At 41.8% G+C, this 27,086-nt stretch overlaps 1 protein-coding gene across 1 annotated transcript in view; it reads right to left on the bottom strand.

The window, feature by feature from the left end:
- The window catches only part of LOC141134113 (extracellular calcium-sensing receptor-like), a 44,814-nt gene extending 18,103 nt beyond the window's left edge, over nt 1-26,711 (bottom strand). The window contains exons 1-5 of the mRNA XM_073623698.1: nt 26,619-26,711; nt 25,871-26,098; nt 10,683-10,780; nt 6,585-6,876; nt 3,685-4,509 (exon numbers count right to left, since the gene is read on the bottom strand). Of these exons, the coding sequence (XP_073479799.1) occupies nt 3,685-4,509; nt 6,585-6,876; nt 10,683-10,780; nt 25,871-26,098; nt 26,619-26,711 (1,536 nt within the window). The remainder of the gene's footprint in view (nt 1-3,684; nt 4,510-6,584; nt 6,877-10,682; nt 10,781-25,870; nt 26,099-26,618) is intronic.
- Between the last annotated feature and the right edge of the window lie 375 nt (nt 26,712-27,086).

The following is a 27,086-nucleotide window of genomic DNA, read 5'->3' as shown; positions in this document are numbered from 1 at the left end:
TGGACTATGATCAGGGATGCATGCACTGTCCTGTCACCATTTGAGGAGGCCATGAGGATGGTGAGCAGTGACAGTGCATGCATCAGTGACACTGTCCCTCTTGTCCACCTGTTGCACAGGGCACTTGAGGCAGAACAGAGGGAGGAAGAGGAGGACTTCCTTACCTCTCAAAGCCCCCTTTATCCAGACAGTGTTCCTGCGTGCCCGCCAATCACAAAGAAAGAGGAGGAGGAGGAGCAGGATTGTGTCAGCATGGGGGTGGAGCCTGGCACTCAGCATCAGCAGCAGTCTTCAAGGGATCATTTACAGTCCCAAGAAACCCATGAACTTGTACGTGGCTGCGGATCATGTCGTCCTTAGTGACCCAGAGGACTTCGGACCGAATGCCTCAGCAAACCTACGTTGCATGGCCTCCCTGATCCTGCAAAGCCTGCGGAAGGATCCTCGTATTCGTGGTATCAAGAAGAGGGATCATTACTGGCTGGCAACCCTCCTTGATCCACGTTACAAGGGTAAGGTTGTGGACCTTATCTTGTCATCGCAGAGGGAGCAGAGGATGAAACATCTTCGAGAGGCCTTGCAGAAAGGTTTGTGCAACGCGTTTCCAGAGCCTGGGAGGTTACAAATTCCTGGTCCTGGACAACGTGTTGCTGAGGCTTTGGTCAGTCACAGAAGGAGCGGTGGAGAAGGTAGCCATCTGACCGATGCGTTCAGACAATTTTTTAGCCCGCAGCCCAAGGTATGATCAGTTCCAGCAACCATCGCCAGTGTCTGATTTACATGGTGCATGAATACCTAGAGGCAAGATCAGACTTGGACACGTTTCCTACCGAAAATCCTCTGGATTACTGGGTCTTGAGGATGGATCACTGACCAGAGCTTGCACAGTATGCAATTAAGCTACTAGCCTGTCCTGCATCCAGCGTTCTTTCGGAACGCACATTCAGTGCTGCTGGAGGCTTTGTAACTGATCACAGGGTGCGTCTGTCCACCAAATCGGACGATCGGCTGACCTTCATAAAAATGAATCAGTCTTGGATCACCAGCTACCAAGCACCTGATGCTGATGTAACTGAATACTTTTTTTTGAAATGTCAGATCCCTTCAAGACTGCCTATGCTGATGCTGAGTGACTATCCTGTTATGCTGAGTGACTATCCTCTTCCTCCTCAATTTTCATGCTGATAGTTTGTAAAAACATTTTTGTTTCTGGGCACCGCCACCAGTGGCTAAGGCCCAATTTTTCTGCCCCTGTTTATCAGGGGCGTATAATTACAATTTTTGATGCAATACATTGCAGCAGGGCTCATTCCTGCGCTAAACTATAGTATCTGTGAGGGGTTGCAGTGTTGTGGCACCAGTGGCTAAAGACCAATTTTTCTGCCCCTGTTTAACAGGGGCGTATAATTACAATTTTTGATGCAATACTTTGCAGCAGGGCTCATTCCTGCGCTCCAACTAGAGTATCTGTGAGGGGTTGCAGTGTTGTTCCACCAGCACCAGTGCCTAAGGCCCAATTTTTCAGCCCCTGTTTAACAGGGACATATAATTACAATTTTTAATGCAATACTTTGCAGCAGGGCTCATTCCCGAGCTCCAGCTATAGTATCTGTGAGGGGTTGCAGTGTTGTGGCACCAGTGGCTAAGGCCCAATTTTTCTGCCTCTGTTTAACAGGAGCATGTGATTACAATTTTTGCTGCAATACTTTGCAGCAGGGCTCATTCATTCACTCCAACTAGAGTTTCTGTCAGGAGTTGCAGTGTTTTGGCACCAGCACCTGTGCCTAAGGCCCAATTCTTCTGCCCCTGTTCAACAGGGGCATGTAATTACAATTCTTGATCTAATATTTCACAGCAGGGCCCGTTCCTGCGCCCACCAAGAGTAACTGTGAGGGCTTACAGTGTTGTGGCAACACCAACACCTAAGGCCCAAATTTCTGCAGAGTATATAGGGCAGGCCCTTACTTTCAAATATCCAACTTACAAACGACTCCTACTTTCAAACAGAAGGAGACAACAGGAAGTGAGAGGAAATCTACCCCTAGGAAGGGAAATTCTCTCCTGTAAGAGTTAATATGGGAAAAAGGTGTCTCCTCCACTGATTTATCACCAGTCCTTGTTTCCCTTAAAAACCCCGAATTTTCAATATCCAATTGTGATATTCATATCCATTGGGACAGAAAGTGAGGTGAAATCTTTTGAAGAGGTGCACAGGCAGCAAAACAAAGGTGACAGGGTGATAACCCTTCCCTATGTTTTCCAAAAAGCTTAAAAATAGATTTTTTGGCTGGAGCTACACTTTAAAAATGTACCAGTTCAAAATTACAAACAGATTCTACTTAAGAACAAAGTGGCTGGTAATAGGCTGGGGGGGGGGGTACCCATGCCTTTTTTCTCAATGATTATCATCCATATTGCCAGGACCAGACATTACATTAAAACCGCAAACAGTTTTAAATGACTTTTATTCCTTTACAAATGTCATTTTGTGCAGGGACAGTTCTAAACACGGGAAACACGCGCCACTTTACAGGCATACTATAGACACCCCCCAGGCACGATATTTTAAGGAATATTTAACTTTTTTTTTCACTTTAAGTATCATTAAAATCACTGCTCCCGAAAAAACGTCAGTTTTTGAAACTTTTTTTGCATTAATACATGTACCCTGGGGCAGGGCCCTGGGTCCCCAAACCCTTTTTAGGACAATAACTAGCATATTAGCCTTTAAAATTCACATTTTTTTATTTCTCACGTTCGAGTCCCATAGATTTTAACGGGGTTTGAAAGTTCGTGTGAACTATCGGTCCTTTCGCAAGTTCTGGTGCGAACCGAACCGGGGGGTGTTCGGCTCATCCCTAATGGGGACATTTAAAGTGGTTGTTAACTCACTTTTGCTCATTTACACTATCCGTTCTGTATGCTAATAGAGTGCCCCCCTGTCTCTGTGTTTCATTAAAAAAATACCTCCTTCACCGTATTTCCACGGCGGCTCCTGGCGCTCATGTAACCAGCTGTTCCTCCTCTCTTCCCATCTTGCAGAAGCTGGGGGTGGGGCTGAGGTTTCCCCGCTGATGTCAGCGGGATGCGAGGAGGAGAGGAGGCACAGCTGGTCACATGATCACCGGGAACCACCATGAGATACAGTGAAGGAGGTATTTTTTTAATGAAACACAGAGACAGCAGGGCACTCTATTAGCATACAGAAAGGATAGTATTCCAATGTGTATGTTATTCCTGCAGCAGGAGGGGAATGGGGCGGCACTGTCACTAGGTGAAACGCTGAGAAGGGGGGGGGAAAGAGAAGACAGACACAGGATAGCGGACTGCGGCTAACAGAGGCACGCAAATAGACCACAATGTCAGGGGCTCAGAAGCCATGATTATAATGGTCTGTTTGCATAGGGGAGAAACTGGCAGGATCAGCCAGGTTTTTTAGGTGTTACAGGGGTCCAAATTATACAGCACAAGCACTGTGCTGTATAAAATGCTTTAAAGGAAAAGGATCTAACAAAACACTTTCAATTGCATATTTAAAAGACCAAATGGGGCAAATAAGAGTTAATTTTCAGGGTTTGCATACACTTTATGTTACCATATATCACCATGAATCACTGAATTACAGTAATCTAGGAACAGCAAAGCATTTTTAAAGAAAGATGCCTTTTTTTACTGTAATATTACCTGCCATGGCTTGACGTTCCTAATATGTGCACAACTTGCATTAGGAAATGGTCCTGCACCTGGTCTACAGCTTTCAAGATCTATTAATGCTTGAGCTAAAATATGCACTGCTTTGTAGACATTGTATGGATTTCTCAAACTGGATACATCATGGTAGCCATTCTGCGTTCCTTTGAGAGACTCTCTCCCTGTGCACACATTGCCCAGTACTGTGGAGTAGTTTCCATCAGTAGTCTTAAATTCGCAATTAAACATTACCTCCCAACGCAGCTTCAACCAATTGCTTCCTATCCCATTGAAAAGGTGAAAATTGGTCAGGAAATCTTCAAATCCTGGAATCACTCCACTGTAGAGAGCCAATCCAACTGTGCCAGAGAAAATTTTATAAACATCTTCTGTGGCATATAATGGTGATGTTGACCAACCTTCACTGGCAATGAATGTTTTCCCATAAATCTTCTGCTTCAACATCTCTTGCACAACTGGAATCAAGTCAAGTATTGTGGAGAAGACAATGACAACTCTGGCTGAAGACTGCTGAATGACCCTAACTATGTGGAGAGCATTGCGATCAGGTTGACTTACAAGAATGCTTACAGTGAAGGCAATGCAAGCCCCGGCCTTGGTGATCTCCTGCTTGACCACATTAATGCCCTGCTGGCCATAATCATTGTCCACAGCCACCAAACCTACCCATGTCCAACCAAAATATAACACAAGCTTGGCCAGTCCTTGAGACTGAAACACATCACTAGGAACAGTTCTGAAGAAAGATGGAAACTTGTTTCTTTCACTTAATATTCGACTTGTTGCTAAATGGCTGATCTAAATGAAAGACAGATTTGTTGTTATTTATTTACCAGACACAAAAATGTATTGGCATCATGGTCAATCGGTTATTACTCTAGCTTTGCAAGTCTGGATTCCGGGTTTAAAACTCTCCAAGGACACATGGATATTATATATTCTTTCCATTGTTTTTTTGGTGTTCTACTTTACACAAAAAATATAGTAGTTGGTTAATTAAAAATTCACCATATTGCCCCTTGTTTTTGTACAGTACATACATTATGACAGAGACTAATGTAAATGGTGGTATGTACTTTGAAAGTGTTATGTAATATCTGCACTATATAAATACAGGAAATGATAACTGTTGTGATATCATAACTACTCTCTGTCATAGAGAGGGAGATGACATATGCCTCTTGTGTGCAAGACACACATGCACACACACATTTAACGTTTTCCTTCCCTCCTTTTACTGAGATGTTTTAAAACATGAATCCCAAAACTCTTCAGCTCATCTAACCCTTCATAAAGGTTCAGCGTGTTCATGGATCCACAAACGTGTTTTAAATGTAAATTGAATGTCGCATCAAAAGATTCATCACATCATTCAAAGCATCAGCTACTGATGCAAACCTGAACACTACTTTTCGCTTATACCCCCTTAGGTAGTAACCATGCCACATCAGGTGACTGTCCTGCCTATTTCCTATACAGGCAGTCCCCGAGTTATGAGCACCCGAGTTACGAACGACTCCTACTTACGAACGCCCTCAAATCCCAGCCACTTGTGCTCCACGCTGGTCCTGGATACTTCTGGACACATCCCATACTGCAGTACTACATGTACTGCATGGCCAGAAGAGCCCCAGATAACATAACTGGCGCCTGGAACATCCCACATCCATGCACAGGCAGATGTTACGCTTACGAATGCAGTGTTCCGACCGGAAGTTACACTTACAAATGCAGTGTTGCAACTTACGAACAAACCTACAGTCCCTATTGTGTTCGTAACTCGGGGACTTCCTGTACAGTGAACCATACTCACTTCATCACCCTGCACAAAAATTATTTTATGGCGGTGTTGGAGACAAGGAACCATGACATCTGTTTACAAATTTTACAGTGATTTGAAAAAAGGTAATGGAATCAACAAGTTCCAATATTATTCTATCAATGGATCTCTAGGAGTTTTTTTAGAGGGTGTATGCTTTGCCATGTAACATCCTAACACAGTCTCTCATCAGCTCCTTCTTACATCTTTCAGATACTCCAAGTAAAACACATACCTGGTCTGTGTTCCCCCATGAAGTGCACTCACTTCTTCATCACATTGCAAGGCCTAGTTGTCTTACAGCCCCGAAGAATGGGTCTTCTCTCTTTGACTGTCTCAGTAGATACCAGAAACCAGTGTCCTTTCTCCAGATTAGGGAAATATTTCCTCCAGTCACAACACAAGACCTCACACACTATGGTACTACTAGACTGTTGCACTTACTCACATGCTTTGTTTATAAGTACTAAAAGTATAACTAAAGGCAAAACTTTATTCGATTTGAATAGAGTGGTGAAGGGTTAGAACTATGGTCAGATTGTTTTTGCTTCTGTGTCCCCATTAGGGAAATTTACTCTCTCTAATTGTGCTGATCACCAATGTCATTAGATAAAGAGAGAGGGGTTAATCTAAAATGTTGAGTTGCCACTAGTACAAGAATAGAGGGGACATCTTTCAATGGGAACACTAGTTTCTGTGATAACTAAGAGAGGATTTTCATCACATTGAGAACATACCAAATTCTATCACTTAATGTTGAGTCTACAGAACAGGAATTAAAGATAAAGCTTCCTAGTGAGACACATATGGTAAAAAACTGGCATCAATTTTAACAGTTCACTACTCAAAATACAATTTTTTTGGTACTTTAGATATACTTAAAGTACTCAAGAGGCAGTTACTATGAATTATTTTATTGACCATGGTAAGTATGTTCAGAAAATGATACCAGTGTATACTTTAAGGCCTTGCTAAACTATAATTTTCAAAATGACCAGAATGATATGGTTGGTAAATCTTACGAGTAAATGCCTCCATTCATGATTTGCCTTACCTGAGGGTACCGGAACAGTCCCAGAACATGTGCTAGGAGAACAGAGTTGGAGGAGAGCGCTGCTCCAATAATAGCACTACCAGGAATATTTTCAAGACATCTATAGTTGGCAATGGCTGTGTTTGATCCAGTCAGTATCTGCAAAGCACCATCCAAGTCATACTGAATAACATCACAAGAGTCATATACTTGGAAGCCCAAAGTTGTGTTGGGTAGAAGATTGGGGTTATTGTTGATCTCTTCCACTGCAAATATCAGTGCTTGGATCTGTTGATAGCTGTCAACATGAAATCTTCAAAACCAAAAAATACAAAAAAAGAGAAAATGTTTAAAAGGGATTTATAATTTTTTAAACAAATTTTGTCATTTGTTTTTGCTGTTTATTATTATTATTATTAATATTATTATATAATAAAAAAAAATAATAATATAAAATGTATTTAAAAATATTTTAAACCAGTAAATCGGACACATTAGATATTGAAAATGTATTTAATTTAAACCACTTACAGCAGCACAACTTTTGGTGCACAAAAAAAAAGAAGAAAAATAATAATAATAATAAATAACACATCTTGCTGAATGTCTCAGAGGACAGACGCTAGCAGCGACAGGAGGTTAGTAATTTGATTTTTTTTAAAACATCCAGGTATTTTCTATCTTTAGAAAAATAGTATTTTCATCCTAGGTTTCTTAGTCCTGAGGTTGATGTACAGAAGCTTACTACAATAGACTAAACCTGTAAACACTGGTTTTCATGGGGACAAGACATTACGGAAATTCTCTCCAACAGAGAGGTATAGATTCTAACTCTTCCCCAGTTTACCAAAAAAAGAAAACAAAAACCATTCTTATTAGTTGTGTATCCATTAGAGAGCTTTCCCTCAGCTCCTGCTACAGTGATAGGCAACTGAATTTTAGGAAAGTTTTGGGACACAGACATCAATAGAAACCTTGCACAAGGTTCTAACTCTTCCCCATCCAATTCAAAATTAAAAGAAAAAGCTTTACTTGGAGTTAAGATAATAATAAATAATACTACATTTTATTTATAGTGCCCTTTTCATCAAAAGATCTCAAAGTGCTACAGGTTAAAGATATGACCAAGTCAAGGTCAACTTCAGCAAAAACTAGTAATACATTTCATATTTCTTGCTGATTTCAGAAAAGCCCACCTACGTTGTACAGGGCACCTTTGGAGGTCTCGTAGTGAAGGAAACTTTTTGATAAACCCATTCCAAATGGAGTGGGACAACAAATCCAAACATGACATCTCCAGGTTGTGACGTTCCTTCCAGGTTTGATGAAGTAGTTAATATGCATCTCTTATTCATAGGACATGCATCTGTAATGAGGTTCAGTAAAGCTAGAGGCCAGACTGCTGCAAATAAGTCTATCATTTTCCTCCAATATCTGAAAAGACACAATATCGCAATAACTGTCTGCTCATAATACATTGTCAATCAGCAATGTTGTCCTATGTTGTGTTATCTTTGTGCATAGGTAAAGCCCAGCTGCAGATGATAAGCCTGGTTTTCACAATTTTTTTATGCATTTATTTATAAGATCAGTTTTTACATAGAATGTGGAAGGTTAAGAAGTATACAGTAAAAAACAATGAGTACATCATGGTCAGGCAAATACATAGAATGCACCATGTATAAACAGGGACTTGTAAAGAATGGGTTTTCATACAACAAGTAAGAGCAGTATGAAATTATCACTGTACATTTACAAAACCTATTATTGAAGAGAGCCAGTGGGGAATGTCGTTCTATATGCCAGGTCAACCTCTAGTGCATGAAACCATAAAATAGGTATGTCTTGAATTAATCAGAACATCCAAGGTGGGACACATATTTGGACCAACATTAAGATCAGGTCATCTGAACTGGAAATAATATTTGAGGATAAAAAGACAATGCAAAAGTGGCAAAAAAACAGGGAAGTAAAATAGAAGGGAGAAAGAGAGGGGGGAATAGGGTTTATAAAAGGTTCAGTGCTACTATCCATTCAGTCCAACATTAATAGAGCTCATGGGTGCCCGATCTACAGTTGCACAGCTGTGAATAATTGTCCATAGAAGTGATCCACACATATATATATATATATATATATCAGGCCTCATGTACCAATCGGCCTCTCAGGTACAGTATCTCACAAAAGTGAGTACACCCCTCACATTTTTGTAAATATTTTATTATACCTTTTCATGTGACAACACTGAAGAAATTACACTTTGCTACAATGTAAAGTAGTGAGTGTACAGCTTGTATAACAGTGTAAAGTTGCTGTTCCCTCAAAATAACTCAACACACAGCCATTAATGTCTAAACCGCTGGCAACAAAAGTGAGTACACCCCTAAGTGAAAATGTCCAAATTGGCCCCAGTTAGCTATTTTCCCTCCCCGGTGTCATGTGACTCGTTAGTGTTACAAGGTCTCAGGTGTGAGTGGGGAGCAGGTGTGTTAAATTTGGTGTTATCTCTCTCACTCTCCTTTACTGGTCACTGGAAGTTCAACATGGCACCTCATGGCAAAGAACTCTCTGAGGATCTGAAAAAAAGAATTATTGCTCTACATAAAGATGGCCTTGGCTATAAGAAGATTGCCAAGACCCTGAAACTGAGCTGCAGCATGGTGGCCAAGACTTATACAGCGGTTAAAAGGACAGGTTCCACTCAGAACAGGCCTCACCATGATTGAACAAAGAAGTGGAGTGCACGTGCTCAGCGTCATATCCAGAGGTTGCCTTTGGGAAATAGATGTATGAGAGCTGCCAGCATTGCTGCAGAGATTAAATGGGTGGGGGAGGTCAGCCTGTCAGTGCTCAGACCATACATCGCACACTGCATCAGTTTGGTCTGCATGACTTTCGTCCCAGAAGGAAGCCTCTTCTAAAGATGATGCACAAGAAAGCTGTAAAGATTTTGCTGAAGACCAGCAAACTAAGGACTTGGATTATTGGAACCATGTCCTGTGGTCTGATGAGACCAAGATAAACGTATTTGGTTCAGATGGTGTAGGGCGTGTGTGGCGGCAACCAGGTGAGTACAAAGACAAGTCTGTCTTGTCTACAGTCAAGCATGGTGGTGGGGGTGTCATTGTCTGGGGCTGCATGAGTGCTGCTGGCACTGGGGAGCTACAGTTCATTGAGGGAACCATGAATGCCAACATGTACTGTGACACACTGAAGCAGAGCATGATCCCCTCTCTATGGAGACTGGGCCGCAGGGCAGTATTCCAACATGATAATGACCCCAGGCACACCTCCAAGACGACCACTGTCTTGCTAAAGAAGCTGAGGGTAAAGGTGATGGACTGGCCAAGCATGTCTCCAGACCTAAACCCTATTGAGCATCTGTGGGGCATCCTCAAATGGAAGATGGAGGAGCGCAAGGTCTCTAACATCCACTAGCTCCAAGATGTAGTCATGGAGGAGTGGAAGAGGACTCCAGTGGCAACCTGTGAAGCTCTGTTTAACTCCATGCCCAAGAGGGTTTAAGGCAGTGCCGGAAAATAATGGTGGCCACACAAAATATTGACACTTTGGGCCCAATTTAGACATTTTCACTTAGGGGTGTACTTGCCAGCGGTTTAGACATTAATGGCTGTGTGTTGAGTTATTTTGAGGGGACAGCAAATTTACACTGTTATACAAGCTGTACACTCACTACTTTACATTGTAGCAAAGTGTAATTTCTTCAGTGTTGTCACAAGAAAAGATATAATAAACTATTTACACAAATGTGAGGGGTGTACTCACTTTTGTGAGATACTGTATTTCTAGGGCACTCAAAGAATTTATCCCAAAAAATTGGAACAAAGGAGTAAACTTTCAAAACACAATATTGCATCTTTATTTCCACATCTTTCCATACAATATTTTCATCATATATGGTAGGACTTGAGCAGAGTAAAAATGACACTTCATATAGTGGAAGGAAACTCAAGTGTTAAAGAAATTGGAAAGAGGTTTAAAAGGTTTTAAAAACCCTTTTCCATGACTGCTATAATTTTTTATCAGTTGAACACTATCTGCCATGCCATGAGCTCCACTGCATCCACGACCAGCAGAGAGAGACGTCTGGCTACAGACTGTAGATTTGGACCTAGAAGAAGACTGGGAAAAGATGGCAGTGGTGACAAAATAGAAAATCTTGCCAGAGGGGGACACATTGGTAGTGTGACTTCTCGCTAGAAAGAGTATGAGAATTAACATGAAACATAGTTATAATTATTTCAATCTAAACTTCAGGCATACTCCACAAAAATATTTGCCCCCACTCCTCTTAACTAATCCCTCAGTTACATCTGTGAAAAACGTAAAGCTCTGTTTACTTACCTAAATCGATGGTCCTAGTGATGTGATGGGTCTCAAGTGTTCTTTCCACTGGATTGCAGAGAAAGAGGGTTTGTGTACAGTGACTTGCTGCCTACTGCAATGGATACGTCCAATTAGCTGTTCACTGGCAGGTCCTCACATGGTCTGGAAAACTCCAGTAGTAATGAGGAGGGCAGAAACAAGACTGGTCAATGATGAGCATGGACTGCAAAGATGGATTACTGGTTGTCACTGCCAGAGGAATAGCTGAAGTAGATCATGTTGAGTAAAAAAACTGAGGATCTTAAAAAAAAAAAAATAGGGCAAAAAAATGGGCAATTGTGGGGAATTGTGGGTCCGTGGGCTTCTGATTTTACCTGAAAATTGATTTAAGAGGTGATTGCTGGTCATGATAACCACTTGCTGCCCGCCCAAGGGCTGAGAGGCTGAGACAGCCGCTCCCCGCCCTTCCACAGCTCAGTGCTCCAATGAGCTTGGAGGAGCAGAGAGGAGAGCTGCTGATTGACAGGCAGCTGCTCTCTGCTCAGGGGAGGTGAGAGAGCCATCGGCAGTGTTTGGTGGCTCGGTTCTCAGTGGAGAGGCGGCGGGGGACAGATGCAGCATCCACCTAGGTAAGTATGATTGGCCAATAAAAATAAAAAAAACATACTTCTCTTTTAAGGCAAATGATGACCAGGGAGTGAATTCAAAGCTTTGTGATGTCATTGGTTAAGAAGGAGCATATTTTGGAGATGTTTCAGATGTTGAGGCAGCAAGATTAGGACAGTGATTGGATGTAGGGCCAAAAGGAGAGTTCAGTGGTCAAGGTTACACCTAGCACCCATGTATGGGGAGGCGAACTGACAGTTGTGGCATCTGTCTCGACAGAGAAGTCAGGGGAAGGGGCACGTGGAGGAGGAAATATTATGAGCTTGGTTTTTGATAGATTGAGTGTGAGGAAGCAGCATGATAGCCACACTAATATGCCAGTTATTAAAATGACATCCAGTAACAAAAATTTTGTATATTGCAACTCACCAATTCTCAGATGTGGTGTCTTTATTAGTTTTCCTTTTCTATTTTTTTTTCTCCTTTATATTCACCTGGTGATCCAGCCAGTATGTCTGCTATTTTTCAACAGACTAAGCTGTCCAGACAAAGTGTCACTTAGAGGGTTGAAACAAACCATTCCCCTTGAGTTCATTTTCAATGTGTTAGTCAATCCCCTCTAAATCTGCTAGTTTATCACTACTACTGTCTCTCCTCCATCCAAAGTGAAGACACCATAAAACATGTAGCGTGTTAATGGCTAGGTCAGTGTTTCTCAACTCCAGTCCTCAAGGCGCCCCAACAGGTCATGTTTTCAGGCTTCCCATTATTTTGCAAAGGTGATTTGATCAGTTTCACTGCCTTGGTAATTACCACAACTGTTTCATCTGAGGGAAATCCTAAAAACATGACCTGTTGGGGCGCCTTGAGGACTGGAGTTGAGAAACACTGGGCTAGATCATCAGGTGAAAATAAAGGAAAAAAAACTCTAATGAAAAAACTAATGGATCACATTTAAGGATTAGTAAACTGCATTATATTACAATTTTTTTTTGGGGGTTTAATGCCTCTTTAACCGCTTGCCGACCAGCGTGCCGTGTTACGTCCGCAGAATAGCACTGGTAGGCAAAAGGGCGTACAGGTACGTCCCCTTTAAAAAAAAGTGTTGCGCCCGTGCCCGCGCCTGCCGCAGTTTCCTTGACCGTGACCGTGGGTCCCACGGACTCGATGTCCACTGGATGCCCGCGATCGTGTCACAGAGAGGAAGAACGGGGAGATGCTTTTGTAAACAAAGCATTTCCCCATTCTGCCTAGTGACAGGACAGAGATCACTGCTCTCTGTCATCAGGATCAGTGATCACTGTGATGTGTGTTGAAGTCCAGCTCCCTCACAGTTAGAATCACTCCCTAGGACACACTTAATCCCTTCACCGCCCCCAGCAGTTAACCCCTTCCATGCCAGTGTCATTTACACAGTAATCAATGCATTTTTATTGCACTGATCGCTGTATAAATGACAATGGTCCCAAAATAGTGTCAAAATTGTCCGATCTGTCCGCCATAATGTCGCAGTCCCGATAAAAATTGCAGATCGCCGCCATTACTTATAAAAACGAATTTTAAATAAAAATGCCATAAAACTATCCCCTATTTTGTAGACGCTATAAATTTTATGCAAACCAATCAATATATGCTTGTTTTTTTTTTTCAAAAATATGTAGAAGAATACATATTGGCCTAAACTGAGGAAACAAAAATTTTTTTTATATATTTTTGGGGGGTATTTATTATAGCGAAAAGTAAAAAAATAATGCATTTTTTTCAAAATTGTCGCTCTTTTTTTGTCTATAGCGCAAAAAATAAAAACCACGGAGGCGATTAAATACCACCAAAAGAAAGCTCTATTTGTGGGAAAAAAGGACGTCAATTTTGTTTGGGTGCAATGTCGCACGACCGCGCAATTGTCAGTTAAAGCGACGCAGTGCCGAATCGCAAAAAGTGCTCTGGTCAGGAAGGGGGTAAAATCCTCCGGGGCTGAAGTGGTTAAGCATCATATGAATCCTCAGTCTATAACTATAAAGAGAACATTTGCAAAAAAAAGTCCTACATATTTTTATAGGAAGTGTAACTACTTACATAAAAGGATACTCAATTCTCAGAAGGTTTATATCAGTACTAAGAGGAACTGGATTGTCATAGACAGATTACAGTAATGCTCTTCAGGACAGGACTATGGAGAACACACAACAATTTTAACACAAGAGAGGTTAGTGGCAATAATACTGATGTGTGTTGTGTTGTCATAGTTCTGCTTCTCTTCTGTTATCAATTAATGTTCCTAGTACAATACAGCGGAATGAGTTGCCTGTGATTTCTCACTTATATAACAATATAAGAAGGCAGATTGCTTAAGGGAATGACTAAAATCAGGGCACAGGGTTTCCTTGGAGGATTAATTTGATTTAATTAAATCAAATTAAATCAATTACAGTACATATACAGCTTCCCACAAATGCAGCAAAAAAACCCAAAAAACTGTACATATATATTTATATAATACATATTATATATATAATATAAATCTTCAGGGGTGTTAGCGAATATGATAATATAAATTCCATTATTTTATATAAATTGATTTGAGATTTCGATGAGCCCCCACTTGCAGATCCTATCAACTACAAGACCAGGGTTGTGGGGAAGAGGCCCTTGTCTTCATCAACAAGGGCACATGGTGCTCTACAAAAGGGTCAGTCCTGGCAAGGTACTCTCCCCCTCCCACATAAAGGGTATGTGACCTGGTATGGTTCAGGTTCAGGAGGAGAGGCCCACGCTTAAAGCGGAGTTCCTCTCAAAAGGAGAATCTCCGCTTGTTTGTACCCTCCCCTCCTCCTTTGCCACATTTGGCACTATTTGGGAGGGGGTACCTGGTTTTGACAGGTACCTGCTTCCACTTCTAGGTAATATCGCTGTGGGGAACATGTCCAGCCCCTCCTGCTTCACACACAGGTCCCAGAAGACTGCTGGAGCATTCTCAAAGCGCAGCACAAGTCATGAATGTGCAGTAGGAAACCGGCTGAGAAGTCGGAAGGCTTAACTGCTGGTTTCCCTTAGTGAAGATGCCGGCACCTGCACCCGAAGCCGATCAAAGAAACGCCTCGGGTGCCAACATCATGGGATCCCTGGACAGGTAAGTGTCCTTGTATTATATTTAGTGCCCTTATATTATATTTCATGTTTTTGGGGGAGGCTGGAGCTCCTCTTTAACACCCTCTTTCCTGACCACACAATCTGCATGCTAAAATAAGGGTATGGATTGGGGGGTGGGGGCACTTTTTGTTGTCTTGTTTTTTTTGCATGGAGGTTGGTTTCCCCTTTAAATTAATACCAGACACAAAGAGTCTGGTATGGAGGGGGGGGGGGTGCAAGCTGTTTTTTTTTTTATGGAGATTACTCTAAAGTCTATGCCAGACCTAAAGCTAAACCCTCCAATCCTTTTCAGCCAAAGAAGCTGCCATCATGTCCTTTGTTTGATGTGCAACTGCCATGACGCTGCACATGTGATCAGTTATGACACCAATCATTTGATAGTTTGACAGTTTTGTTGAAAACACAACAAATGTGACAGTTAGAAATCCTGGAAAACTTTAAACGGGGTTTAAATGGGTTTAGCTCTGTTTTAAAGGACCTTGTATACATTTTCTAGGAGGGAGGATGGAACCACATTCTATTTTTTTAACACTTTCTCCACTGTGTTTTACATTTACCAGTCAGGTAGAAATCCCCAGCTGACAGTTGAATGTACCGGGCAGGGATAAGGCATTGGTTGTCAGGATACCAGCGGGTCCCGGCTCCCTAACATCCAGGAGGAAGCTGTTAGAGCCCTTGCACACTGGGGCGGTTTGCAGGCGCTATTGCGCTAATAATAGCGCCTGCAAACCGCCCCGAAAGTGCCGCTACTTTCATTCCAGTGTGCAAGCCCCGAGGGCTTGCACACTGGAGCGATGCGCTGGCAGGACGGTAAAAAAAGTCCTGCTAGCAGCATCTTCGGAGCGGTGAAGGAGCGGTGTGTATACCGCTCCTTTACCGCTCCTGCCCATTGAAATCAATGGGACGGCGCGGCTATACCGCCGGCAAAGCTCCTCTGCAGAGGCGCTTTGCGGTGGTATTTAACCCTTTCTGGGCCGCTAGCGGGGGGTAAAACCGCCCCGCTAGCGGCCGCATACCGACGGTAAAACGCCGCTAATAATAGCGGCGTTTTACCGCCGACGCCGCCCCCCGCCCCAGTGTGCAAGGGCTCTTACATTTAGCAGTGGTAATAATACTTCTTCCAAGCTGTTTGACTTCACACTGCTGGAGATTTGTTGGCCAAACACCCATTAATAGGGCCGTTTGCACATGAATCTCCATACCATAGACTGTTCAAAGTACAGAGGTCTCCTTCAAATAATTTCCACTGCTGGTCAAATGTTCTTAGCCCATGGGTGCTCAACCTGTGACCCTCCAGCTGTTGTGGAACTACAAGTCCCATGAAGCATTGCAAGGCTGACAGTTACAAGCCTGACTCCCAAAGGCAGAGGCATAATAGGACTTAGACTTAGCCTATAGTGTAAGGCTAATTTCTCTATGGGTGAATGCAGTGGTGGCGTGTCCATAAGGGCGCATGGGCGCCGCCCCCCTCTCTCCAGCCACCCCTCTATGACCAATAGATAGATTCATGCATTGCATGAACCTATGTATGGCCGCCGCTGCCACCCCCTATTCAGGCACCTGGCCCCTTTTCGGGTGCCAGGCGCCTGAATTACAGCAGCAGGGTTTTTTTTTGAAGCACCTGATTAGAGCCATAGGCTCTAATAGGCATCAAAAAAGGTGACCTGCGAGCACCATGCAGGGCACTTGTAGGTCACTCAGTTGTGTTAGAAAAGCGAAAGAATATTCGCTTTCCTAACACTAAACTGCCTCTCCGCCAAATAGGTGCTCTGATCTGTTACCCGTCACCTGATTGGCTGAAACGACAGGCACTGTGATTGGATGCCTATCAGGTGTCCAATCATAGCAGAGGACAGGAAGACATCGAGGAGCTGTCCCACTGCCACTGAGACAGGATAAGTACAGACGGCGGGCGTGGGGGCACACTGGCAACATTTGATATGACCCAGTGGCTGCATTTGATGGCACTGTGGGAGTGTTTGATGGGCACAGTGGCGGCGCTTGATGGCACAGTGGCTGCGTTTGGCACAGTGGCTGTGATTGATGGTACAGTGAGGCTGCAATTGACGGGGGTTTTTTTCAGAATTTTTCAGTTTGTTTGCGCCCCCCCCAAAAAATTTTTGAGCACCAGCCGCCACTGGTGAATGTTCACTGTCATGGTCGGATGTTTCTATAGCTTTTTTTCTTTGGATCAAATGTTGGGAAACTTTACATTTTCCCCGCGAAAGGCAACAAAGTTACTTTTACACACATTACAAACATTACAGATATTATTTGTTACACTTGCACAAACTCTGGGACATTAGCAAAGTGAATTTTTAATAAATAGACCCCTGAAAAGAGGCTTCTCTTTGTTCACTTTTTCACTGTTAAACATACTGTTGGGAGTATTTTTTATATCTATTTGATAAGTGCAAAAAATTCCCTTTGATCCTGCAAGAAATCTTCTGAACTGATAACTTCATTTATTCCTCGCTTCTGCTGATTACTATTAATTACATTGTTCCCAGCTATTTATGTGAGCCCCCTATGTTATGGATAAGAGGAGCGAGGAGGTGTTCTGTAGTCCTAACAAACCTCCTGTCTTAGGGTGACAACACTTCACTTCTATAGATACAGTAAGTAAGCATTGTCACCTTCAAACAGGAAGCCTGAAAAAAGAAAACAAATGCAACCACCAACCACCGGTAAGCTGCAATATATTTAATTTTTTGTTCTGGGGTTTAAATACAATTTTCAGTAATAGTTTGTACACCCAAAATAGCCAAAAAACATTTCTGATTTATATATATATATATATATATATATATATATACTATATATATATGTATATTTACAAGCCACTATAACACATTATAATACAGACACATATTATTGTTATACAGGATTTATATAGCACCAACAGTTTGCACAGCGCTTTACTTGTCATATTAAATGTAATCTTTATTTTTACTTTTTGAATTAGCTTTTTTATTTAAATAACACAAAGTATAAATAGCCATTGTATGTAAGTCTGTTTAGCTTCCTAGAGTCCCATTCCAAGCACCCATCTGACCTCCTCCACTGACCCACTACTCTCGAGTGCCAACATCTGAAATGTCCATCCTAGCTTGCTATTCAAAATATAACTTGAAGACACACCACACTCTTAAACAGCCTGTGTGCTGAATCAGGGAATGAAGAAAGGCCTCAGCCAAGGCTCCCCTCCAGGTCATGCCCCCAAAGTTTTTTACCCTGCCCACAGGGCTAATGCAGCGTACACACGAGCGGACTTTTCCACCGGACAGCTTTAAATCTTTCTGACAAACTCGAGTCCGGTCGAAAAATCCGCTCGTCTGTATCCTAGTCCGACAGACGAAAACCCACGCTAGGGCAGCTATTGGCTACTGGCTATCAACTTCCTTATTTTAGTCCGGTCGTACGTCATCAGGTACGAATCCGTCGAACTTTGGTGTGATCATGTGTAGGCAAGTCCGTTCGTTCAAAAAGTCCGTCGGAAGTCCGTCAAAAGTCCGTCGCAAAGTCCGTCGGACCAGTCCGGTCGAAAAGTCCGCCCGTGTGTACGCGGCCTTAGTCATAGAGGTCTATGGTGTCCTTTTATGAAAGTGCGGTAAAATACCGCTTTTCAGTTCTCAGGCATTCTCAGAGGAGATCGCTCTCCTCTGAGTGCCTGTTTATGAAAGTGTGTAGATCGCTTCTCATGTTGAGTTGAGGAGCGATCTACAAACGCCGGGAACTCCTGAGAATGGCTCCTCTCACTGTAATCTCGTGTGATATAGCGGGATTACAGTATGAGGAACCATAAAATACAAAAGTTTAACACAAATCAGCACATATTATTCCCCAACATATTAATAAAATAATAAAGATAAATTCCCCCTACACAATATACATTAACCTAATTATAAAAAAAACATTGTTTTTATCAATATTTAAAGATCATACATGTTCCTATTTAAATGTGAATGGTGTATAGTAAATGAATGTAATGCACATATGTAATGCAGCTATACACCATTCATATAAATGCAAAATACATTTATAATCATTAAAAAAATAATTTTAATAAAGTATACAAGTATAAATATTTATTAATAAATTAAAATAAAATATATTTCATTATAGATAAACATAAAAATTGATAAACTGGTGCGATGCGAGAACACTGCGAATCCACTGCGGGTTCCCGCATCGCACCGACTCGCATGTCAGTTCACACTGCCATATGCGAATCGCTGGGGAGTGTCAATACATTGTTAAGGACACCCCCAGATCAGCTTGCATGTCGCACTGCGAACTGACAGTTCGGACATGAATCGGATCGCATATGTGTGAACACACATGCGATCCGATTCGGGTCCAGAACAGAAAAAAGGGTCCTGTGCGTGTTTGCACCGAATGCGGTGCGATATCAGCCATACTATCTGTACAGCTGATATCGCACCGCACAGACATCACATGTAATGTGAATGGCAGTGTGCTGCAAATAACATGCGATGCCTGTGCGATGTCCGGCATCACACAAGTGTGAACTGGGCCTAAAAGTTAACACCCCCAAATCAGTTCGCATATCGCAGTGCGATCTGCAAACTCGGACAGTAATCGAATCGCATGGGTGTGAACACCCATGCAATCCGATTCTGCTGTGGACCAGAAAAAAGGGTCCTGTAAGAGTTTGGTCCGAGGGCAATGCAAATTTAGCAATACTATCTGTATGGCTGAAATCGCATCGCACAGAGATCGGATGTGATTTTGCACTGCGGTGTGAATCACATCCGATCTCGGACACCGCAGCAGTGGGAACTGGCCCTAAATCATATTGCATTTGCACCAAAATGGTACAGGACCCTTTATTTGGTCCGCACTGGAATCGGATCGCATGGGTGTGAACACCCATGCGATCCGATTCCTGCACCATTACATAGTTCGCACTGCGATCTGTGAAATGATCTGGGGGTGTCAATAACTTTACATTGACACCCGCAGTGGTGCGCAGATGTCAATGTAGGTGCGATGTGAAAACCCGCACAGGAATCACGCTGGTTCACGCATCGCACAAGTGTGAACCCAGCCAGAGACGTGAACATCTAAAAAAAAAAAATATATATATATATATATCTATATATAGATACATATATATATATATATGTAGCTATATATAGCTATATATATATATATATATATATATATAGATGTATATTTATATATATATATATATATATATATATATATATATATATATATATATATATATATATATATATATATATATATATATATATATATATATATATATATATATATATATATATATATGTATGTATATATATATATATAGTATATATATATATACTATATATATATCATATATATATATATATATATATATGTATATATATATATATATATATATATATACATACACATATATATATATATATATATATATATATATATATATATATATATATATATATATATATAATATATATATACTACACTATAAATTCCTATCCTGCTGGTTTTGGGGTGTGTAATGGTGGGGAAGGTGTGCTCTGACTGTTTGGTGAAAGAAAGAAGTCAAAAGACTTCTTTCTTTCTCCAGAATATCAGCCAGTTTCAGGCTTCTCACTCTGATTCTCCACTTCTGAAATGGTGAATCAGAAAGTGAGAATTCTGTCACAGATCGCCAGTGAGGTGTGGAGATCGCACCTTCATAAACTGTCCGTTTCTGTGAATTCTCACTGTGCTGAGATAATCAGCGGAGAACATGTTCTCCGCTGATTATCTCAGTTTCATAAACTGGTAAAGCGCTGAGATCAGCGGTGAGACTCGGGATCGCCGCTGATCTCAGTTTCATAAAAGGACACCTATGTCACTGAGCCCTAACTGTCAGTGATTATTTATTAGGCTGGGGCCTGGATGGTCTACATATTCAAGATACCAACTTTCAATTGCTCAGGACTATCAATCAATGCAAGAGTAACATTTGTTGGATGTAAGAAATAATTTATAATTTTTGTAGAGTAAAAAAGATGCAATAAAGAAGAGTCTGCATGTCTACAATCACTTGGGCTACAGTCTTTTGTGTTACCCCTCTAGATCTCTTTTGTACGCATTTACTAATATTTTTACAGTTGATCCCAAAACTAAGATGGCATTTAGTTACCAATACCAAATTTAATATATTCAGATGTTTAAATCTGAATTTCAGTTTTTTTTTTGGGGTGGTTTGGGTTCCCAAATGACTTCTGCAAACCATGTGTGCTCCATAGAACCAATTAGATGGTGTTTAAGAGTTCTATCCCCTCTTGGATAATAGGGAGGCTCCTCCCAAAGTTCCCCACTCTTTACTGTGGCTGAAAAGGGGAAGAGAAGTGTAGGGAGAGATTGTTACTGTTGAGCATCAACAACATCATTTTACAGAAGTGGACTACAATGAGCAACAGTTATTGTTGGCTTTTTTTGTTCTATTTTTTGTTAAAATAAAAAAATTAAAAAGTCACAGCTAGTTCCTTAAATGTACCAGCGGCTTGTCTGTCTGCATCTCTGATGGTCAGTGGTGATCAGTGGCGATCAGTGGCTGGCTGAATCAATTGGAACAATAACCCCCCATCCTTCAACACTGGTGGTCAGTAGCTAGAAACAATAATAATGACCCCTCCCCCTACAAATCATTGTTTACTTTCCTAAGCTCCTGTGAAAAGCTCTCTCTTTCAGTCAGGCTGAGACAGTAGTTCTACCGTAGGACAGAAATCACTCTGTCTAACAGTTCCAGCTTCTTTCAGTGCTGGGTGCTAGAATGCAGAGAGTGTTAAAACATCCTCACAGCAGTGTCCTCCTAGGCCCCCTCAAATCAGAGCACTTAGAGCTCTTACACATCAGTGTCCTCAGAGCCTCATTACATCAGTGTTCTTAGAACCCCTTCACATCAGTGTCCTTAGAGCCCCTCACATCAGTGTCCTCAGAGCCCCTTCACACCAGTGTCCTCACCAGCGGCGTTTTGCCGGCGGTATCGCAGCGCTGCCCCATTGATTTCAATGGGGAGCAGCGGTGGGGGAGCGGTGAGTTCACCGCTCCCTCACTGCTCCAAAGAAGCTGCTGGCAGGACTTTGTGTGACGCCCTGCCAGTGCACCACTCCAGTGTGAAAGCCCTCAGGCTTTCACACTGGAGTGAATGGAGCCTCTTTTTTCAGGTGCTATAAAGGCGCTATTTTTAGCGCTGTAGCGCCTGAAAAACACTGGCAGTGTGAAAGGGGTCTAATTTAAATATGTCTAAAACGGAAGCTTTAAAAATTTCACTCCCACTCTCAACCATGACCTAACTCCGCATGAACTTCCCTTTCCAGTGGAAAACACGAGGCATCTCATACATAGGTAATTACAGTCCCAGCCAAACTTTGCACACTTAACTTCAGTCTGCTTCTAACGAAGATCCGCAAGGCGCTAGAATCTTGGAGTTCATCCTCCTTACCTTGATTCGGTCAGATCAATACCATAAAGATGGATATTCTCCCAAAGCTGCTCTATCACTTCCAGACTGTCCCCATCTCCCTTCTCAAATCATTTTTCTGTACTCCTTGCACCCTCTTCATTTGCTTTATATGGAACAGCGGATTCTCACTTCTACGTTATAAACTTTTGACTTACGCTAAATCGCAGGGTGGAGTTGGCCTCCATGACTTTGAATTGTATCACTCGGCAGCCCTGATATCTCGAATGCTGGAATGGTTCCCTCACCCACTACCCAATCAGGTAGAACAAGATATATCCCCATTTGACCTACGAGCACTGCCGTAGGGGGTTCAAACATAATTTTCAGAAGCTGCAAGATGCCTCACCCCTGACCCAGGCTATCCTCCGTGCCTGGTATCAAGCTGGTTTCATTAATCATTTGTCTTCTGATCCTTCCCTGTTGTCCCCACTGTTCGATAACCTAGATCTTCCTCAAGGAGTTGTCACCCCCTTGTTGATCCCATACCAAAGATCAACCTGGAGTGTCGCCAACATTTTTCTATGGTCACCACTTGGGGTTTTGAACCTCCCGCATAAAGGGATTGCCTATGGGGGATTGGTTAACTGACTCACACCTGTTATCCTTTTACAAAAGATTACATTCCTCCATTTTCATAAAGCATTAATTTTACAGAGTTCAAAAGACTGCTCTTTCAGACAGATTCCTAGACATACACTCTCCATTTTTATAAACTCCTTTAGACCTCCTGCCACGATCAGCTACCAACTTACACTAGAGAACTCGGTCAAGAGCTTACGGAATCTAATTGGCTGCAATCCTACCTATTTACACACAAATCTACCATATCTAGTTATGCACAGGAGAAAACATTTTAAGATCCTTTCACGATGGTATAGGGACCCATTGACTCTCAACCAAATCTTTCCCTCTACTCCTGCCACATGCTGGCATTGTGGTCATGCGAGAGGCTCTTATCTACATATCTGGTGGGACTGCCCATGCATTAAACAATTTTGGTCCATGGTCTTTGCAATCTACAGCGGGATCTATGGCTAATCTCTGCAACCCTCTCCAAAAATTGAGTTGCTCTCCATGTTACCAGGCTCTATCTAATCTCAAAAGAAGAGTATTTTACGGTTCTTTTCTTGCTAGACAAATTATCCCTCAATTTTGGAAGTCTTCCAAGACTCCCAACATTACCCTTTGGATTGCGACCGTTAAAGATATTATGAGGATAGAAGAAATAATAGCCTTAGATTTTGATTATTTTGATAAATACAAAACCCTCTGATATGTTTGGATTCATTTTTCCTACTCAGACGCCATTCACAAATTTCTACCGAGCTCTGTTGCGGTCCCCTCACCCAACTCGAGAGACGGTTGAAGATGAAGACAACTTTTTGAGTCATAGTCTCCCCCCTATGGGGTTTTCCTCCTTTTTTTTCTTTTTTTTTTACCCCACTGCACAGTTTGACTATCCATTGTTAGTCGAGCCTTGTCCCTCAGGATCCTCTCTCAGCCCCTCTATTTCCTCTCTACCCTAATCTCTTTCTTGTCTTTTCGTCCAAGATATACTTACTCTTTACTCTTCTTTTTCTTCTTTCTTACAGATATAAGATGCCTCAGAAATTATATTTCACTAAGATATAAGTTGCCTCGGGCTTCTATACCCAAAGGAGTGCACTTGTGCCTTTGTTTGCATTATGAGACTTTATTTTTGAGTCCTGCTTATTGTATTCCACCACATTTTATCTAATATTAGTTTATGAGAAACTGTTCATGCCATCTTTGTGTATTTCTGAGGCCTCATACAAATGTATGTTTACACAAGTATGCTTACTTGATTATGTGTTTTTTTTATTCACATACGGACTTATGTCCCTGTTTTATGTTTCTGTCGATCTATAAACTTCAAAACGCAATAAAACCTATTTGCCTTTAAAATAAGGGTGTTTTGATTTGCTAATCAGATGGATGTGCTTGTGGGTACTAACAGAATTTTTGGGGTGGCTATAGCACACCCAAGCACTCAGTTTCAAGTGGAACCAAGGGCGTATGTCACACCAGCCTTACCCTGGATACACCACTGCCAACCACTGCATCAATTTAGTACCAGTGGCACCTGGTTTGCCATGTATCAGCCCTCCACTTCTTCATGCTGAAAAAGTAACTGTTTTACTGCAGCATGACAAAAAGACATCTATTAAGCTTCCTAAACCTGACTATAGACATTAAAGTGGTTGTAAACCTTTATTTTTTTTTGTAAATTAAAATAACAAACATGTCTATACTTACCTGCTCTGTGCAATGGTTTTGCATAGAGCAGCTCTGATCCTCCTCTTCTGGGGTCCCCCACCAGCGCAGCAGGCCCCTCCTCTTTGGTGGGTGCCCCCATGGAAAGCTGCTTTCCATGGGGGCACCCCTGCATTCTCGTTCCCGAGTCCTACTGCTGGGTCCATTGACACAGGCAGCAGGACTCAGCTCTGTACCCCACTCCCATGTCACAGCATTTGATTGGCAGCAGCGGGAGCCAATGGAGAAAGATATCGGTGGCAGCCGCTGCTGTCACGCACATCTGATCCAGCACATTGCTGGATCAGATCGGGCTCAGGTAAAAAAAAAGGGGGGGCTAGGTGGGAGCTGCAGCACAGAAGGTTTTTCACCTTAATGAATAGAATGGATTAAGGTGAAAAACCTTAAGGTTTTAGAACCACTTTAAAGCCTTGTGCACACTGGGGATTTACTCAGCTCTTCTGAACACCTTTTCTCCTGGCAGGGAAAAAACAGCATAAAAAACATTCTGAAAGCAAACGTTTGGGTATGCTGAGCCCTGACACCGTGGTCAGTTTACGTGCTTTCGTCATCCGCTCTCTCCTCTGTCCTCCTCTGTGTCTACTCCATCCTCTCCCCCCTCCCCTCCCTGCCTGTTAGCTCTGTGTCCGTGCCTGCCTCCTCCCCTCCTGCTGCTCAAGTTACTGTACATTTTTTACACCATTCTCTCTGTTTATTCATGGAAAGTGCTCCTGTGTCTGTGCCTTATAAAAATAATGTACCTGTTTACAGATCAGCGCCATGGATTTACCAGAAGCATAGACAGGTATTGTAAGACTTAGTGGGAGGGTCTTGGGACGTATAGTTATAATTCGAAAACTTTACTTAATAAAACAGTGTCATGAATATGAACCCTCAAATAATTAAAGCATACAATTTGATGTACTGAAGTGGTAAGTGAAGGCAGTCAACCCTGGCATACAGTAATTCAATTAGAAACATTATTTTTCAGGCAAAAATAGAAGTGCTTGGTCTAGGTGCCTTCACAAAACCCATAGATAAGAACAAATTGTTGGTCAATACAGGTGAAATCATTCAAATAAGATAACGGTCTTCATTTTTTATGAACATGCAGTATATGAGCAAACATTTTTTTTCTTTTAAACATTTTTTTATTGATTTTAGGTAGACAGGAGCAGGATGCAGTGATAAATGTAACAAGATAAGCTGACAGGATATTGCATAAAATTGAACAAACGTTGTACAATGTGGTAAAACAAATAATTGCTAGGTTCAGATGGCCTAGAAACAGAGCAAAGAGATCTTGTATAGTCAATTAGTTACTGGTGACATAGGCCAAGGGCTAGGGGCAGATAGGTATGAAAATATGTTTTTCATAGGTAGTGATGTAGATCAGGGAAGGTCAGATGCTGGCATCTCATGTAAAAAGCTTTACCTTACTATCTCTAGCAGCCCACATTAAGGCACTTGAGTCGATGGTGAAGATTTGATCTGACGGGGCTGCAATGTCAAAACTGCCAACTTTGGCCTGTCTTATGGAGCCTCCTGGGCTCAGCTGCCAGTTGATAATGTCATAGGCTGCTGGTGGGCCTCCATTCTCATCAAAGTAAAGTTCCCTTCCATAACTCAGCTTCACTCTGACTTTCTTCACATAGTGGAGGAGCTAAAGAGGTGAAAAAATAAGAAACATAATAGAAGATTTTCAAAAAGGATGATAATTTGATCCAAATAATTATGATTTTTAAGCCTGCAAGCAAAGGAAGTCTTTAGAAGTCCATTCATCTCTGATCCTCCTCAGATCAAACATGTGTAATCTTGGCATTACAATTAAGTTATTCCATGTTTGAAAGGCACTTTTTACAGACACCACCTTAATTTTAGAAAACTGTACATAACCACAAATAGGTTCTGCTAGAATGAATATGGAGTTTACTTAAAATAGATCTTGCATCAAAGCTCAAATTCCAGTTATTTGAACTTATTTGATAGACTCCTGCCCTCCCATGTAAAAATGTTTCATTACACATAAGAAAAAAACACCCATGAGCAAAAAAATAAAAAGTATGCTTTTCCTTCAGTCTGGTGCCTAGGTAAGAGTAAGGTAACAGGTCTTCTAGTGAAATTCTGGGAAGGATGAAGAGCCTAAACCTCCCGGGAAGAAGCTCCTGCAACATCACTCATACCCAGGCATTGTGGGCAGAAGTTGGAGTGCAAGGCAAGTATGTTTTTCTAGGAATAAGTTCTCTGTTAATGTCTGATGACCACAACTGAAGCATGCTTTGCCTTTAGCAATCACTGTTCAAGGATGCTTCATATGTATGCACTGTACTTGGAGGCCTTCAAGAGTTAAGCACCCAATTATCAGACCTTAACAGAATACGATTCCCCAATGAAGGCATACTAGGGACCATGCAGTTGTCAAGAAGAGCAGCCAAGGTTATTACTGCATAAAATGAGAGCTAAGCAACCAAGCCAAAACGCTAAACAGGGTCAGAGCCAATAAAATCCATAATCAAGGCAGGAGGCATTTTAGCAAGATGAGGTCATGCAATCGATCAAATGCAGGGAGTCCAACAGGTCAAAGGTAGTAGCAGCAGAATAAGGGGTAGAAAACAATAGAAGGTAATGGGCTCTACACAGATCGAAAATGG

Source organism: Aquarana catesbeiana, linkage group LG03, assembly GCF_042186555.1.
Source record: "Aquarana catesbeiana isolate 2022-GZ linkage group LG03, ASM4218655v1, whole genome shotgun sequence".
In the NCBI taxonomy this organism is placed as follows: Eukaryota; Metazoa; Chordata; class Amphibia; order Anura; family Ranidae; genus Aquarana; species Aquarana catesbeiana.
The sequence above is the reverse complement of the archived record's forward strand: the minus strand, read 5'-3'. Positions and strand labels throughout refer to the sequence as shown.